This window comes from Mobula hypostoma, chromosome 3 (genome assembly GCF_963921235.1).
Source record: "Mobula hypostoma chromosome 3, sMobHyp1.1, whole genome shotgun sequence".
NCBI lineage: Eukaryota > Metazoa > Chordata > Chondrichthyes > Myliobatiformes > Myliobatidae > Mobula > Mobula hypostoma.
The window spans coordinates 95,094,340-95,113,033 of NC_086099.1; the positions used below are offsets into that span (position 1 = coordinate 95,094,340).

General features: G+C 38.8%; 1 protein-coding gene across 5 annotated transcripts in view; it reads right to left on the reverse strand.

The window, feature by feature from the left end:
- LOC134344149 (septin-11) overlaps positions 1 to 18,694 on the reverse strand; it is a 93,490-nt gene that overhangs the window by 10,491 nt on the left and 64,305 nt on the right. For all 5 annotated transcript variants that reach the window (XR_010017376.1, XM_063043468.1, XM_063043466.1 and 2 more), the window contains exons 5-9: positions 13,691 to 13,852; positions 13,282 to 13,378; positions 7,276 to 7,444; positions 6,305 to 6,437; positions 4,182 to 4,360 (exon numbers count right to left, since the gene is read on the reverse strand). Coding sequence is in view for 4 of the 5 variants with exons in the window: in XM_063043468.1 (XP_062899538.1) it covers positions 4,182 to 4,360; positions 6,305 to 6,437; positions 7,276 to 7,444; positions 13,282 to 13,378; positions 13,691 to 13,852 (740 nt within the window). In the remaining variant the exon portion in view is untranslated. The remainder of the gene's footprint in view (positions 1 to 4,181; positions 4,361 to 6,304; positions 6,438 to 7,275; positions 7,445 to 13,281; positions 13,379 to 13,690; positions 13,853 to 18,694) is intronic.

The window sequence follows — 18,694 nt, forward strand, 5'->3', positions numbered from 1 at the left end:
TAAGAACAGGATAGAGCAGGAGACGAATATTCTGGTTGAAGACAGAACAGAGTTGCCGAGCAATTTCTTTTCACTCAAATGAACAGAGAAATTATTTTAAGGAAACTAAGGATTTTCAGTGTATAAAGACCACAGAAGCATTTACACATAAGCAGCTAAAAGATTAAACTGACTGAAGTCCCAAGCATCTTTTTAGCTATTTTATTCTGTTATAGAAACAATTGCTTAAATAGCTTAACTAATTGCCTAAATGCAACCAAGAAACTAAATTAATTTAAACACTTAAGTTAACCTGATTTGGGTATCAAACCTACCAACATCTTGATCACTGTACTTGAACTAGGATTCTTCACTATAATTTCACTAACAGATAATTTTAGAACTACTGTACGTTCAGCTTGTCAGCTTACCTAAACTAATTTTGTTTTCTTTTTGTGCTGACCTCTCCCAAGTCTTCCTTCTGACACTAATTTGCATTGGTATCCTTTTTCTAAAACAGCAATTGAGCAAAAAAGAGACAGTGCAAACTCCATAAAATATCTGACAAATCTCTTTTGTTTTGCCCTGAAGGGCTCCTTTTTTAGTACATAATGGGATATCATAATGGGGTATTGGATGTTGGCCTTTTATTTATTTTTACTACCTGTAAGCAAACAAATCTCATGGTAGTATAACTTATACTTCTTTGATAATAAACATACTTTGAATCTTTGATATCTTTGGATGCTTATATAGATATCAGTGACCTGGATGAAAGAATAGAGTTACGCACCAGGAAATCAAGAAACGACAGGAGTATGGGAAGCAGAGCAAATAATGCATATGGGAGCAAGAATTTACAAATTGAAATTGAAGAAGCAGGGGCAAAATCATAGCAAATGGAAAGTCAATGTGCAGACGTAGGTGGTTTTCATTCTGGTTGCAAAGATGAGAAATTACAAATTGTGGGACAAGATTTCAAAGGGTGGTGTGCACAAATTACTCAAAGCTAATGGAGAAGCATAAAACATTTTAATAGAACATTTCTCTATATCCTAGGCTGCCTGAGATAAAATTATTTGATTTTCAGCCTTCTATATTGATATCTCATCACAGGTAGGATGAGAACAGAATCCACATACTAAGCTTTCACTGCCTAGCACACTATAATCATTCCATGTTATATTTAATATAATTTGGTGGTTAGAGTTAAAACTTCATTATGTTTGCATTCAGCCTGAAAGGATTTAAAGGATTAAAAAAAAGAGAAAACATGCATCTAATATCCCAAAGCACTGGCTAGGGCATCGGAGATGATTCTCTTTTTGGCTTTGAACAGTATCTCCGTGTCCACCTGACAGCATCTCTGCAGATCATCTTATCCAACAATGTAGCAGCCTTCACTGGAAAGCCAGCCAGGATTAACCAGGAAGATGAAGAATTACTCTTTTCACATGCCAAGGTGTAACCAAGTATTGCAGAAATATAGAATGTAGAAGTGCTGAATCAGTTTCCTCTTTTCACGATGGAGAAAAATCACAAGTGTGTACACCTCAGAATTCTGAGACTGATGTTGTAAACCAAGCAGCTGACATTGATTACCTCATCCCTTTTGACCCAAGGAATACAAAACAAAATAATACACACACACACACACGAAAATCTGCAGATGCTGGAAATCCAAACAACACTCACAAAATGCTGGAGGAACTCAGCAGGTCAGGCACCATATATGGAAAAGAGTAAACGTCAAGAATATACACATGTACATTTTCATCTGTCTTCCAAAAGATGCTGCAGCAAGATATGTAATTTCAGAAGATAGAATACCAATAGTAATGGAATGCCAAGTCCAATCTAGTCCTTACCTATTATCTACATGTATGCTTTAGTTTGATTATGGAACAGACTTCATAACTGAATTGTATGACTACACTACCTGGCTTTGCAACACTCACTGCCATACTTTAAGGAATGCACTTATCCTGTACGTCTTCAAGCAACTCCAGAAGAATTATATATAAAAAACATGCTAATGTGGTAGAGGTTTGTGTGCAGCATGCTCACAATGCAAATGGTAAGACAACAAAGGCTACTCCTGTTATCAACAAGTGTTTTGAGTGGCAATAACTTGCGCACAGTACTCATCCAGTTCCCCCAACAGTTCTATACATCGACCACACCAATTCAGCCAACACAAAGAAGGTGATAGGCAAACTACCTAGTTGTTAATGTGGGTTCCCTGACAGCCATCATTCCCTTTCAACTTCGAACATACAGTCCACTTAGAGAGGGTCAAGCAGATAAACTAAAAAGGGTTGTAGTAAATTTATTACAGAAATAAACTAAACTAAATAGAGCTTAGTGAATTAAAACAATAAAAATTCAGTTGTAGTAACTCATGGCAAAATCATTCACCAACCTAGGAATGCAAAACTGTTTTGAGGATCAAGTTATTTTGCATCAACTCATTGGCCATGACATCCCACTCTCCGTACATTTTTCACTAAACTCAACTACATTTTCACATCTATATAAATGGGTAAAAATTGTAGGGTCGATTAATAGGTCGTCTGTAATTCTTTGGGCAATCTCTGCATTACCAGCATTTCTCCTATAATATGTATTTCCATAATGCAAACTGGATACAACACCATTAGTGAATTAGGAAACAATATTTGTATTATGCAGGCTGAACTGCAATAATGCAATCTTGATTGCCATCTAGAGAACCACTTAAAAGTTAACAAGCAGTAAAAAAGAACCTGTTTCTTGGGAAAAAATCTGTTCACATCTAACCTCTCTGCAGTAACCAGATGCCATTTTCTATTAACACAGGCTGCTAAATTAATTGTGGGAGGCCAATGGAAATGAAGAAGCACTTGCTTCCACTGATACTCTATGAAACCAGCTGCCTTTAGCATGCTTAATTTTCAGTGACAAAATAAACTTATGACTATTAACAACCTTCAGTTTTGAAAAAAACTCTGGCAAAAATAACCTTATTTTCAGCCTGAAATTCTCTAGCTATTGTTTTGCAATGCTATTTTCTATAACAGGAGATTCTTAGGAATATAGAGCAACCTGTACTTCAATTCATTTAAACTATTTTCAAATGCTGCCAACAAGAGACAAGATGGTCCCAAAACCTTTTGGCAGAAGTGATCCAAGCTGCAAGATGATCAGGTTAAGCTGGGAACTCGACCTCAGAATATACTAACTGGGCCACATCACTACTTGTAGAGATGGTTGTGGCGATGAGGTTGATTTCCACAACTCTGCAGGCCCAAACAAGTGTGACTGTTACAGTAGCAGGGGCAGAGAATGCAAACTGCAACAATATAAAACAGGTAATAAAGATTCACAAGTTTATTTTACAAGAGAATTTTAAAGTTGTAAATGGTCTAATTTGCTATAAATAAATGCAGTATCACAAAAAAAGCCTTGATTTAATGGAAATTTAAAGAGAAGTTCTAGCCTTTAATATGAAAACTCAAATATTAGAATGTAGAGAAAGTCAATTGTAAATTGATTTTTGACCCAGAAAATATTTCTTTACCATCCAAGTTTAAGCCACCTGCAGAAAGATTTTGACGATGACAGAAGTGGTATCAGAGCATAATACTTCCCTGAAAACACTCTTCAGAACCAACAATACAACAAAACCTCATTAACACTGCACAAATTATGCAGTGTCATGAGATTAGTATTCTTACATTTCAAACACCTCAATGTATGGAGTAAAATTAATTCCACTATTTCTTTTATATTTCACTTTTAATTCTTTTAGTTATTTAGAATTACCCAAACCTTAACGAAAACAGACAAAACTCTGCAGTAAGTTCACATTCAGTCCAGCTCCTGTTAATATGATGGGTACTTACCCTTTAGAAATGAACTTTATTTTTCATAGTAATTTTTAGGAAGTGCAAGCAACCTACAGGGACATTTCTGGGTAATCTGGTCTCTTCTCATCTAACAAGACATGATATCTGCTTGAGGGAAAAGGGGTTAACACAATTCTCTCATATGTAAATATTATTGCTGCCAGCCACTTGAGAAGCAGGTTTTGATTTGCTTCTACTCCCACCCTTACCCTCACACCACTCTTCCTTTTGAGCTTTAAAGTCGGTTTAGGAGATCTTTACAGTAAGTTGCAAAGATAAACCAGAAGCTTACAAATATACTGAAAATCGACATACTTTTTCTTGTCCTTTTTGGTTGTCTGGGAAGCTTGCTGAGCCTGCGATTGAAGCAACTGAGTTGCTGCTTTCCTTTTGTTGAAAGCATTCATTTCATCCTCCAGGTCCTTTTTCTTATCCTCTAGCTTCTTCTTCTCATCTTGATGAGTCTTCTTCAGGTTATCAAACTTCTCATGAAGCTGCGGATAGTAATTAAGTCACATGGTTCAAATGCAGATCTGCTTCACGTGCACCAAGAAGTTGCAAAAATACACAGATACGGGATGGACTGGATTAAATGTGAAATGACGTAGACCAGAAACCTAATGTGTAGATTCATGTCTTGTCATGGCAAACTGTGAAACCAAAGCTAAAATCCAGTAACTTACAGGGCTACTACAGAACAAAAAGGAAGCTGATTTAAAAATTGTCCATCTGTGTAAGCCAACTAGATCATTTGTGCCCTTAAGGGAACAAAACTTGCTACCACTGTCTCACCCCTGACCTCTCAACTGACTTTCAAAATGGCAACAAGAATATTTAACCACTTACAATTGTCATAATTGCTCATCTATTTTTTTTAATATACAACTTCCCAGCTGCAGATTTTTTTTTGCTGGTGATTCCTCAGGGAACTGCTGTGTGCAGGGCAATTCACTCCTAACCTCTGTGTCTGCCCTTTGCAATGTGGAAGCTAAGAATAAGCTGAGGTCTGACCTGCTACCTGGCTAAGGGACCAGCTCAGTTCCAGAGTCAGAGCACAGACGTCCCAGACTGAGAGGGCCAGTCGCCTTGTGCATCCAGACCCTCACATAGTCTGGCTCAAGGGGCACAGCCCCTTTCATTTGAAAAAGGTTGCTAAATTTGATCAAGAAGTGCAAATGCTTTTTAGTTTCATTCAGTGTTTTCAATTAAAGTACTTTTAAATGTGAGAAATTAACAAGTCCCCTGATCTGTTTTTAGATGTCTCAGATATTTAATAAAATTGCAGGGCAGATGGCCTGGGGTGCATTTAAGGCCTAGTTGTGCTTGTGACTCACTTTGTCCTGTGGATAATTATAACAGCCAGGTTTCAGCAGGGCTGCAAAAAATGGTTGCAGGGAATGCAAGTGCAACAGGCCAGAGGTAAAAAAAAAAGGAAACTTTCTTTCTTTCAAAATGGAGGCAAAACATAACAATATACAAACGTAAATGCTAGTGCTCTATGCATGATTTTCTTGTCTGAAATCGATATACAGTGTCTGGCTTCCACTGTGGGAAAAATCCATTTATCAATCCCCACAAAAAAATATTTCAAGGTGATAAAGGGGCATTTAAAGGGGAAGGATACATCAGCAGAGCTGGTACAGTTACTGCTCACAGCTCCAACCTCCTAGGCTGCTGAGATGGCATTTGCACCATGACTATGTAAATATCCTCTATGGATCCCATTTTTCACCACATTCCAACGATTTATGGCTGAGCCTCTAATAGCGCTGGTGAAGCTCCGTGACTACTTATCGGTGGCAAACACAGCAAAGGAAACAACTACATTTATTATTAATAACACAAGCCAGATGGAGGTGGTGGGGCCCAGGCCCCATACCAAAGCAACAGAACTCGATGTTTGAACGAAGATATAAGCGCAGAGCCTGATTGCAAAGGTCAGGATGTTGGGGCCGGAGACGTGGGGCAGGCCGGTTCAATACACTACTCTGCAACGTTTATTCGGCTCTGCGCTGAACTGAGGTTGTGACTTCATGCCTGTGGATGGACTCTCTTTTGTGTACTTCAGTTCTGAATACTATTTGCTTGCTTTTACTGTTTGCACGATTTGTGTTTTTTTCCCACTGTGCACATCGGGTGTTTGTCGGTCCTCTTTTTTTAAAAATGGGTTCTTTTAGGTTTTATTGTTTGTGTCTGCCTGCAAGGAGATGAATCTCAAGGTTGTATAATGGATATGTACTTTGATAATAGATGTATAGGTGAGTAATACAATCAGGCCAGGGAGAGTTGATATGAAAGTGGAAAGAATACAAGATTAGTGTAGGATTAATGTAAATAGCTTGTTTGTCAATGCAGGCTTGATGGGTCAATGGCCCGTTTCTGTGCTGCATGACTCCATGATTTCATGTTAACATGCAATTCAGGAGATACAATTATACCTCTTTCTCAGCCTCCTTCAGCTCAGACTCCTTCTCTTTTACCCTCATGACAAACATTTGTCTCATCTCTTCCTCCTTTTTCTGCAGCTCAGTTAAGAATTCATTTCTCTTTGCCTCATAGGTTTCCTGCAAACTTCAAAACAAACACAAGCAATTAGAAAGACTCAGTTTCTACACCAAGTGGGCATTCATGCTCTTCAGCAAAATCTACAAGGCATATTGCTTGCCTCATCCTAAATTTGGGATTTAAAATATAATTACTATCCATCATGAAAATGAAAAGCCTTGGCAACAAAATTTAATATATGCCACAGTTGTTAAGAAAATGGAGTACAGAGATGCATTTTTAAACAAAAATCTAGTCACTGCAGACACATACAGTGCATTAACAAAGAACCTGGATTATACTCTGAGAATACACTGCATTTGCTAAAGACATCAACAATGCCATTACCACACAGCTCAAAAGCAAAAAGCTTCAACTGACAAATTTATTGTGAATATGATCATGTAAAACATATGCATACACATAAAAACAGAATCAGAATAAAATTACATACCTCTTATACAAGGATTTTGAACGCAATGCATTATCTTTGCATCATATGATGTAAATACAGTGTTTCAGCACTGATCCCTGATATATTAGCTGGACAGTATTCTTCATCAAAATTAAAACTTAGAATTAACCATTTTTTCCAGAAATCAAAGCTCTTATGTGAAGTTATTCTAGCTTGCTGTGTATTTGTATAAGCTATCATATGTTCTTAGTAAAAACTATAATCCAATGCCTTGCTATTATACAATGGCAAACCACTTCTGTAGAAAAATGTGCCATGAACAATCATGGTCATGGAAAGACCATGATCACCCACGTCATATAACATGGCACATAATGAACAAACGATGACATTAGATAATTTCATGCTCAAATTATCAAACCTCAACACTTAGATCTACTAGTTCTGTACCTGAATGGTTTGCTGTCAGGATCAGTGTCTTTAAATCCCATTTCCTCCAGCTTACATCGTCTGTACAGTTCATAATGACGTGCATGTGTCTGCTCCCTCAGATCCTCCATGTTTACACGAATCAGCATTTCACGGAGCTTCACAAAGTCACAGTGATTTTCATTTTCCACTATAAAAAGTTATTCATATTTCCCAAAATAGAAATAAAAGGAAGTAAGTAAGACATTTGTTTTGGCAGCAACTGTTCTACAATTTCTAAAGCCTATCAATTCGTTCCATAAATTATTGAAACTCAGATTGCAAATAAAACTTGACACGGTCCAGGAACAGCATCCAAGAATCAGGCTGTTATTCCTAACTTGAAGCATTATGTGCAGTTTTGGTCTAACTATAGGATGCGATTGCAATGAAGAGGATTCACCAGAATATCGCCTGGATTGGGGGATCTTAAGTGTGGGGAGGGAATGAAAAGGCTGGGCTTGCTTTTCCTGGAATGGAGGGGTGATCTGATAGAAAAGGCTGGGATGGGGTAGAGAGTCAAAACCTCTTTCCCCCAAGTTGGGCTATCAAAAACAAGGGCGGGGGGTGGAGATCGGTTTGGAGTAAAAGAAAGGATCTTAAAAATCTATTTCAGTCTGAATGACAAGATTTTTTTTAAAAACACACACACACACACAGACAGAGTGGTTAATGTCTAGAATGTACTGCCAGAGGATGTGGAATCAGAAACAATTAATCTGATTAAGAAGCATTTAGAGACTTAAACAGACAAGGTTTGGAAAGATACGGCCCTAATATAGACAAACATGATTAGTGCAGACAGGCTGGCCTAAGAGTCTGTTTCTATGCTGTTCAACTATGATTACACGTACTTTCTTAAAACCTTTATAGTACTAGTCCATAAACTTCGAGGGTGGTGGGGGGGGGTGTCATGTTTGGGCATTACAGGCATTAACACATTGCCTACATGCAAATAACAGGAATGCACTGCCTGGGCTGGTGGCAGAGGGGATACATCAGGGACTTTTAAGAAACATTTAGATAGGCACATGAATATGGTGTAAATGGAGGGATACAACCATTGTGTAGGCAGGAAAGATCAGTTTAGTTAGCCATTTGATTACTAATTTGGCACAACATTATGGGCCCAGGGTCCTGTTCTGGTGCTGTACTGCTCTATGCTCTGTTTTGTTGTATTTATCCATTTACTGTCCTTAAGGTGGCAGTGCTGAGCCACTGGCAGTCCTGGTGTCCGTGCTCCTCCAGTGGCACTGAATCTCACGTTTTAGATAATGATAAGGAAATCTATTAATATTCCTTTCACGGCAGGTTGATGTGGGATACATTCAAAACTCAGCAGTATGGCGAAAGGTCTTAGACCCAAATCATTAACTGTTTCTCCTTCCACAAATGTTTTCAGCCTTTTCTGTTTTTCATTTCAGATTTCTGGCATCTGCATTTTCCTTTGAATTTTCAGGGTTTGTGATTTGAAAGGGAACCTGCAGACTTGCAATTATCAGGCAGTTTTTAGACATTTTTCCAGGCTAGTTTATGAAGCTGAAATGCAGGCAGGGTTATTCAACTATACAACTTTGTAAACCAGATTTTTAAAAAAGGACCTTTACGCATTTAATAACCACAGGAATTACATCTGCATTAACCAGTGTGTAATACATTCCAGGCTCAGAATAGGAAGGCAGCTTTCCCCCAGCATCCTGGCTACTGGAGGCTTGGGAGGTGGTGTTGAAATGCCCTAGGGAAGAAACTGTATTTCATTCTCTGAACACAATGTGCTGGGGATGGAGACTACGGGGTGCCAATCAAACAAGCTGGTTTGACCTGGATGATATCAGACTGTGCCAAATCAGACAAGTGAAGAATACTCCATCACATTGCTTTATGACTTGCGGCTAACACATTGAGAGACTTTGGGGGAGCATGGATCACTTACTGAAGGACACCCAGCTTCTGACATTCTTTTTGTAGACATGGTGTTTATGCAGCTGGTCCATGCGCAGACAAACAGGATAATAATTTCAAATTCTTTTTTCACAACAAAACAAACAAAATTTTTCTACAATTAGGTATTATGCTGAAATATACCAGATCTCTTCTCACTTGGGCTTAGCAAAGCAAATACTTTAAATTCCTTGCGTTTTTAAAGCTGTAATTTGAAACTGCCCAAGGATTATTCTGAAAGAAATCACCACTAAAACTTGCTACGGAGCGAGTTTTCAGATAATTTTCAGGCCAGTTTATGGAGCTGAAAGGCAAGCAGGGTTGTTTAACTATACAACTTTGTAAATGCATATTTTTAAAAAAGACCTTTACAACATTTAATAATTGCAGGAATTATTACTACATTAACCAGCTTGTAATGCATGTCATGCTCAGAAGAGGAAGGCAGCTTGCCCCAGCATCTTGGCCACTGCATCTGTAGCTCTACAGACTTTATCACTGGACATCACAAGGAAGAATATGCCAAAACTACTATTTTATACCATTTAAAACTTACTCTAAAACAAAACTCAAGAATTTGACCCATTCACCAAGCTCAATATTTTACTACATTTGCACATAACCAGTAGTTTAAAGCTCTTGAGTAGAAGTGACAAGTACATACCCCATTTCCAGAAAAGTTGGGATATTTTCCAAAATGCAATAAAAACAAAAATCTGTGATATGTTAATTCACATGAACCTTTATTTAACTGACAAAAGTACAAAGAAAAGATTTTCAATAGTTTTACTGACCAACTTAATTGTATTTTGTAAACATACACAAATTTAGAATTTGATGGCTGCAACACACTCAACAAAAGTTGGGACAGAGGCAGGATTACCATTGTGTTACATCACCTTTCCTTTTAATAACACTTTTTAATCGTTTTGGAACTGAGGATACTAATTGTAGCAGATTTGCAATTGGAAATTTTGTCTATTCTTGCTTGGTATAAGACTTCAGTTGCTCAACAGTCCGTGGTCTCTGTTGTCTGATTCTCCTCTTCAGGATGTGCCATACATTTTCAATAGGAGATAGATCTGGACTGGCAGCAGGTCAGTCAAGCACACGCACTCTGTGTCTACAAAGCCACGCTGTTGTAGCCCGTGCAGAATGTGGTCTGGCATTGTCCTGCTGAAATAAGCATGGACGTCCCGGGAAGAGACGTTGCCTTGATGGCAACATATGTCTCTCTAAAATCCTAATATACGCCTCAGAGTCAATGGTACCTTCACATACATGCAACTCACCCATGCCGTGGGCACTGATGCATCCCCATACCATCACAGATGCTGGCTTTTGCACCTTTTGCTGATAACAATCTGGATGGTCATTTTCATCTTTGGCACGGAGAACTCGATGACTGTTTTTTCTGAAAACTAGCTGAAATGTGCACTCATCTAAATTGCCACAGTAGCATGACGGTTTCTTAGTCAGTGCCGCCTGAGGGCTTGAAGATCACGCTTATTCAACAGTGGTTTCCGACCTTGCCCTTTACACACTAAGATGTCTCTGAATTCTCTGAATCTTTTCACAATATTATGTGCTGCAGATGTTGAAAGACCTAAATTCTCTGCAATCTTGCGTTGAGAAATGTTCCTTTTGAACTGACTAACAATTCTCTCACGAATTTTGGCACAAAGGGGTGAGCCACGACCCATCCTTGCTTGCAAAGACTGAGCCTTTGATGGACGCTACTTTTATATCCAGTCATGATACCTCACCTGCTACCAATTAGCCTGCTTAATGTGGAGTCTTCCAAACCGGTGTTACTTGAATATTCTGCGCACTTTTCAATCTTATTTTAACTCTGTCCCAACTTTTGTTGAGTGTGTTGCAGCCATCAAATTCTAAATTTGTGTATGTTTACAAAATACAATTAAGTTGGTCAGTAAAACTATTGAAAATCTTTTCTTTGTATTTTTGTCAGTTAAATAAAGGTTCATGTGAATTAACATATCACAGATTTTTGTTTTTATTGCATTTTGGAAAATATCCCAACTTTTCTGGAAATGGGGTTTGTACTTGCTAGAGAAATTTCTCTTGAATAATTTGCATGCAAAACTGGGGAACCCCAAAATCAGCAGATATATGCATATACAATCAAATGATTACTCTCTTTAATTACAATATTTTGTAGGCACTCAGTGTACCAACTGGTACAACATAAATGATGCTCCAACCAGCCCTTAACATTCAATCCAGAATTGGTTTATTTCTGTGAAAAAGGATGTTAACTTTTCTTAAAACATATAAAATTTATCAGTTAAAGTTTCCAATGCAGTTACAAATAATGATAGAGTTCTCTACTACAGTATTACTGAGAAGATAACTCGATTTTGCAATTGCCCTTTCCATTGTTGTTGACAAGAAACCCATGGAGGTTAGACAAATAGATTGTCTTGTAAAAGTATTCAAGCCCCAACCCTTTGTTCACATAAAAATGTATTACAACCAGGGATTTTGATAGATTTAACTGAGAAATTTTATTTGTGAATCACATACTCCTTTTCCACCACAGTGGAGCCCAAAAAAACAGAAGATTGTAAAGTGTGAAAAACTAAAAATTCAAAAACGGAAATGTCAGCAGTTCAGAGGTATTCATCCCCCTTTGCTCAGTACTTAGTTAACAACCTCTCGCAGTTACTACAGCCACTAGGCTTTTTGGATAAGTCTCTGTTAGCTTTGTACAACCTGATGGAGCAAGGTTTTCCCCATTCCTCATTGCAAAATTGCTCAAGCTGTGCCAAGTTAGTTGATGAGGTGGACAGCAATCTTGAAGTCCTACCAGAGATGTTCGATCAGGTTAAGGTCAGGACTCTGACTGGGCCATTAAGGGATATTAATTTTCTTCATTTGAAGCCACTCCATGGTTGCTCTGGCAGTGTGCTTTGGGTCGTTATCCTGCTGAAAGACAAACTTCCTCTCCAGTTTAAGCTTTCCGGCAGAGGCTAGCGAGTTTTTAATCCAGGATCTCTGTATTTAGCAACATGCATCTTCCCATCACTCCTGACCAGATTTCCATTCCCCACAACTGAAAAGCATCTCGATAGCATGAAGCTACCTCCACCATACTTTACAGTAGGGATGGTGTTACCTGGCTGATGCACAGTATTAGATTTATGCCACACCTATTGCTTGGTGTTGAGGCCAGAAAGTTCCAACTTAGTCTCATCCATCCACAAGACTGACTTCCACATCTTTACAGGATCTTCTAAATAACACTTTGCAAAATCTTTATGGGCTAGGATATGTTTTTTTTAAGCCAGGGCTTCTTCCTTGCCACTCTTTCACAAATACTCTTTTTGTGCAAGGCCTTACAGATTGTGCAGCCATGAACAACATCTCCAGATGCAGCCACTGACTTCTGCAACTCACTCAAGAGTGACTCTTAGCGTCTCTGTACCCTCTCTTACAAGTGCCATTCTTCTCTGGTAACTAAGTTTAGAAGGGCGGCCTGACCTAGGAGTGCGGCTATGCTTTCATAATGTTTCCATTTCTTCACTATGGACTGCACTGAGCTCGGAGGCATGTACTTAACTATTTGTGCTTAGCTATTATCATTTTCCTGGCTCGTCTTCAATGCTCTTTTGCCTGCATTTTGGTTTGGTCTATTGAAAATCTACCACATTGTTGGACCTTACAGAGAGAGGGAGTATTAATTCTTATGAATTCAGAGAAAACAGACGATCCTCCAATTCTCTATATCAACAAATCGGGTGAGTTAGTAGGTAATACATTGCACCTGAGGAAAGTTAGCATAGTAATTACAAAATAGATGAATACTTTTTCTGACTCACAATTTTGGATTTTACTTTTTTAGTAAATCGTTGGCAGATTTTGGAATTTTTCTTTTGATTTAACATGATGCACAATGTTTTGTAGATTAGTTCAAAAAAATCCTACTTCAATGCATCTTAAATTTAGAGAGTAACATGCGGAAATACTCGTGGGGGCTGCTGAATACTTTTTCAAGGCACTGTCTATCTTTTTATTCAAACATACCCTGTACTACTCCCCAAGGATACTGTCGAGCTTTTGCCATTTTATTCCCGATCTTTACTTCTTCGGTGCTGCCGACAACAGCAAATGGAAGATGACCCTGCAGAGAACAAAAGTGAAAGTGAGCTCTTCCTGAATCAGCCTACGAGGGAGCCAATGACAGCAATAACACTCCACTATTATTTCCCTCGATATACTTCCATCAAAACTCTATGGCTTTCAAGCAGAAATAATGGTTTAGGAAGAAAATATATAATTCTACAAAGACAATATTGCAATGTCCAATTCTATTAGACAAATATATTTATAAAATTCATGTTTAAAAATATTATAATACACAAAATATTTATTTAAAGAATAAAAGAATTGGGTTATTAATGCTCATCTCAAGCAGACCAGTATTACAACCTACATTCATTGTTGAATTGATTTCTGCAACAGTTTCATCATCCGTTGGGAACTGGTAAATCTGTACGCCATTACTAACTAATTCACTCATGATTTTAATCTTGAATTTATGTAGTTCACTCTTTGAGATTGTGTCCGCTTTGGCAATGATGGGGACGATATTCACCTGCAAAAAGAAGAGAGAAAACTTGGTGTTTCTTTGTGCAATGATCACATACTTACAATTGCATAATACTTCCTTCCACACTTTAAGTATAACTTAATACCCCTCAACTGGCTCCTGAACCAGAGTGAATAACTTTACTTACCCCAACACTCAACTACTTCCACAAACTATAGACTCACTTTCAAGGATTCTATAAACACGTTCATTTATTATTACTTTGTTTTTTTTTCTGTTTTGGATGTACAAAATTTGTTGTCTTCTGCATATTGTCTTTGTTTGTGCGCAGTTTTTTATTGATTCTATTGTGTTTCTATGTATTCACTGTGAATATCCGCAAGGAAATGAATTTCAGGGTAGTACTGGTGACACACATGTTCTTTGATAATAAATTTACTTCGAACTTTAAAATTATTGCAAAACAAAGAACTGAATTCAAATTGCACCAATTTCTGATTAATGTTGATCTGGTGAGCAGTTGCATTATTAACCCACTTTCACTTATGTTACAACCTAATCTATCCATGAAAGACAACCTTATACAAAGAACCTCTTTCTTACCTCCAGTTCTACCCTCTCAATAATATTTGCTGTAAACAAAGGTGGTTTGTTCTTGATTAAAACTCCGTCTTCATAAGGGGTGAACAATGACCAAAAGCAGGTAGTTCCTCATGTCTTTCTAATCAAAACCCTGGCCTTAAGAGGACAGCTATTGAGGGAGAGAAGGAATTCGGGACTGAAGCATAGAGGTACATAGAGAGGCATTTATATGTTGGTGATGGTTTTAAATCATTTTCTACTGTAGAATAACCAGTAGCATGCTAAAAGCAGCATAAGACATGTTGGCAAATGTCTAATCTTAGATCCCGCAACAGTGCTGAGGTCATGCAATGTTTCCCATCTGGAAAATTTGGTCAAAGAGCTACAGAATCTTGATCTTGGACAGGACCTCCCTCCTATGGAGCGCAATCTGGGCCCTGGATGGAACCACGTTACCAAGAGGTGGGGGGAGAGGGGGGCGAGGGAGAAAGATTTGAGAGGAAAAGACTGTGACTGTTAGGGACTTCTACTGCACCTCCAATCCAACTTCACAAGAAAAAGATTCACTTAAAGAATCTAAGGTATTGTGAGACTTAGAATATGACTTGCTAGAAATCACATCTTCTGTGATTATGAACCTGAATGTCATAGAATTTCACAAAAAAAATATACACTCCACAAAAGCCATGATCCAAGATGGTCATATCGCTCACTAAGTGTGAAAAATATGTGCTGCAACTATTTTTTACATTAGGATGTAACTCTTATTTGTCAGTGAACCTCCAAATCATATTTAGAACATGTCCTATGAAACCAGTGAAACTTTCAACATATTTCACAGAACACAGAACATAAGTACAGCACAGTACAGGCCCTTCAGCCCACAATGTTGTGCCGACCCTCAAACCCTGCCTCCCATATAAGCCCCCACCTTAGATTCCTCCATATACCTGTCTAGTAGTCTCTTAAACTTCACTAGTGTATCTGCCTCCACCACTGACTCAGGTAGTGTATTCCACGCACCAACCACTCTCTGAGTAAAAAACCTTCCTCTAATATCCCCCTTGAACTTCCCACCCCTTACCTTAAAGCCATGTCCTCTTGTATTGAGCAGTGGTGCCCTGGGGAAGAGGCGCTGGCTATCCACTCTATCTATTCCTCTTATTATCTTGTACACCTCTATCATGTCTCCTCTCATCCTCCTTCTCTCCAAAGAGTAAAGCCCTAGCTCCCTTAACCTCTGATCATAATGCATACTTTCTAAACCAGGCAGCATCCTGGTAAATCTCCTCTGTACCCTTTCCAATGCTTCCACATCCTTCCTATAGTGAGGTGACCAGAACTGGACAAAATACTCCAAGTGTGGCCTAACCAGAGTTTTATAGAGCTGCATCATTACATCGCGACTCTTAAACTCTATCCCTCGACTTATGAAAGCTAATACCCCATAAGCTTTCTTAACTACCCTATCCACCTGTGAGGCAACTTTCAGGGATCTGTGGACATGTACCCCGAGATCCCTCTGCTCCTCCACACTACCAAGTATCCTGCCATTTACTTTGTACTCTGCCTTGGAGTTTGTCCTTCCAAAGTGTACCACCTCACACTTCTCCAGGTTGAACTCCATCTGCCACTTCTCAGCCCACTTCTGCATCCTATCAATGTCTCTCTGCAATTTTTGACAATCCTCTACACTATCTACAACACCACCAACCTTTGTGTCGTCTGCAACATCAAAAGTTGACATCCAACCTCAAATGAGGATACTGGGCCACATCATCGCAACTGCAGATCGTAGTTGGGGCAGTATCTTCTAGCACGTACTGTCAAGCATTAGTAACTCTGCCAACGAGCTGTCAACCTTGCAACTTTGTCAGTCATCAATCAGTATGCCCTCCACTGAGCTCAGTATCCCAGTTAAACCTAGCTCATGTCAGTGTACAGTTCCCCTCCCAGGGATTCTGGCAAGCCCAGCAAAGAAATAGCTTGATGCAGTCACCAAGGATCATAGCATGAAGAAAATCTGAAGACTAAACTTTTTTTAAAAATAAAGTGTCACGTGGATTTGTGGACTAAAAAATGAATACCATTTCTTGGTTCAGTGGAAGGATATCAGTCGTGCAGTCCAAGAAAGGTCAGTCTGAAGTACTCTCTCACACTGAGGAAGTCTTTCCTCCCAGCATTTCTTTCTCCTTGTATCAATGATTAGCTAGCCTTCAAGTCTGACAGACTACAGAATCACAAGGAATACTACATCTGAATGCACTTTGTTCTCCAATCCTGTCTCAAGAGCTGAGGAGTGAACTTTGGCATGTTTCACCTACACTGGCCCACAGCCAAAGTAAAACCCTTCACAGTTGTTACCGATCAGTTTCTATAGCTGCAGGTCTATTTTACTTCCTGCATGACTGTATATTGAAGTTTGACATTATGTTCACATGGTTCCACTGGGATATGGTTCTGCAGAGCTATGTTACTACTGATGTATGGTTCATCTAAAGAAAAGTTCCAAGAGTGTGTATTACAGCTAGAAAACAACACTGTTAAAATGTGATTCTACTGGAGTTTGTTATATGGAGCTTCTAGTACTGTTAGGATGTCAAGTCAAGCTTATTGTTGTTTAGTTATATACATGTATACCTTCAAACAAGACATTTTTCCGAACCAGGATACAAAGCACAGTAGTATACCTAACACACATAACAACTTATGAAAGCAAGGATGAAATCTACAGATAGATTACACATAAAAAACAAACTAAAGTGCATAAATTAAATACTATCGAGAGAGTGCAGAGGAGATTTACAAGGCAGTTACCTGGATTGGAGTGTGTGCCTTATGAGAATAGATTGAGTGAACTTGGCCTTTTTTCCTTGGAGCGACAGAGGATGAGAGGTGACCTGATAGAGGTATATAAGATGATGAGAGGCATTGATTATGTGGATAGCCAGAGGCTTTTTCCCCAGGGCTGAAATAGCTAACACGAGGGGGCATAGTTTTAGGGTGCTTGGAAGTAGGTACAAGGGAGATGTCAGAGTTAAATTTTTCCACACACAGAATGCTGGGTGTGTGGGATACACTGCCAGAGAAGGTGGTAGAGGCGGATACAATATGGTCTTTTAACAGACTTTTAGATAAGTACGTGGAGCTTAGAAAAATAGAGGGCTATGCGGTAGGGAAATTCTAGGCACCTTCTAGAGTAGGTTACAGGATCGACACGTCATTATGGGCCAAAGGGCCTGTAATGCGCTGCAGCATTCTATGTTTCTATATTGTAAGGTACAGAAAACAGATTAACCAGTGCCTCTTCGAATACGATGCGACAGGGAGTTCAGAAGCCTAACAGCCAGAGGGAAGAAACCGCTTCCCATCCTGACCGTTTTTGTTTTTATGCATCTTGTTTTATGTGGTTCGAAGTGCCATGTTAATGGGGTGTGGTTCTACCAAAGTACAATTCAGCCAGTGTACAATACTCTACTCAAATGTGGCACTATTCAGAAATTTTCCTGATGGAATTCATAAGAAAGGATATTCCAATCCACGCCTAACAAATTTTGCTTGAAGTACACTTCATACATCAATGTTTATCCATAATCCTACCTTACGGGTTTTTGCCCTTTATTTACCAAGGCTATCTGAATATAGAATGGGAATTACAATTTTATTTCTTTGGTCCGTCTGTCAGATAGATAGGGGTAAGCCTTTAAAACTGAAACCCAATAGGGGTTTGGCTACGACAATGGAAAGGCAAAGAGATCGCATGTGGTGTGGCTGCAAGACTGTCATTTTAGGAGGTTTGGGCATTCACCTGACCTCCAAACATAGAAGTAGTTAAGAAATAGGGTTTTAAGGAACATTTTTCCAACATCTGAAAGGAACATTCCAAAACATTGTTTAGAGCTGGAATGCCACAGCTTGGGCCTAGGCTGCATTAAATTAGGTAAGAATTTGAAGGTCACAATGCTCTGCATAGTTGATGGAGGTTGCAGATACAGGTAGTGGCAAGGCCATGGATAGTTTTTAAAATGCAGATGAGATTTTTAAAGACTGGGATGCACACAGATCAAGAGCTACAATGGCTCGTTGAGCACAAGGGCGATGGGAATAGGACACTGTTAAAGTTGAGAAGAGATTTTAGTAAGTTTGTGTGTGATACTATAACAGTATTTAGCATCCCTAAATGAACGTGTATGATTTAGTATGTTAGTACTCTTTAACGTGCTATTAGCATTGTTAAAACCCTAGTTATTGAGAGAAATACAGTATATACATAATCAAGGAATGGTCAAATATGGAGACCATCTG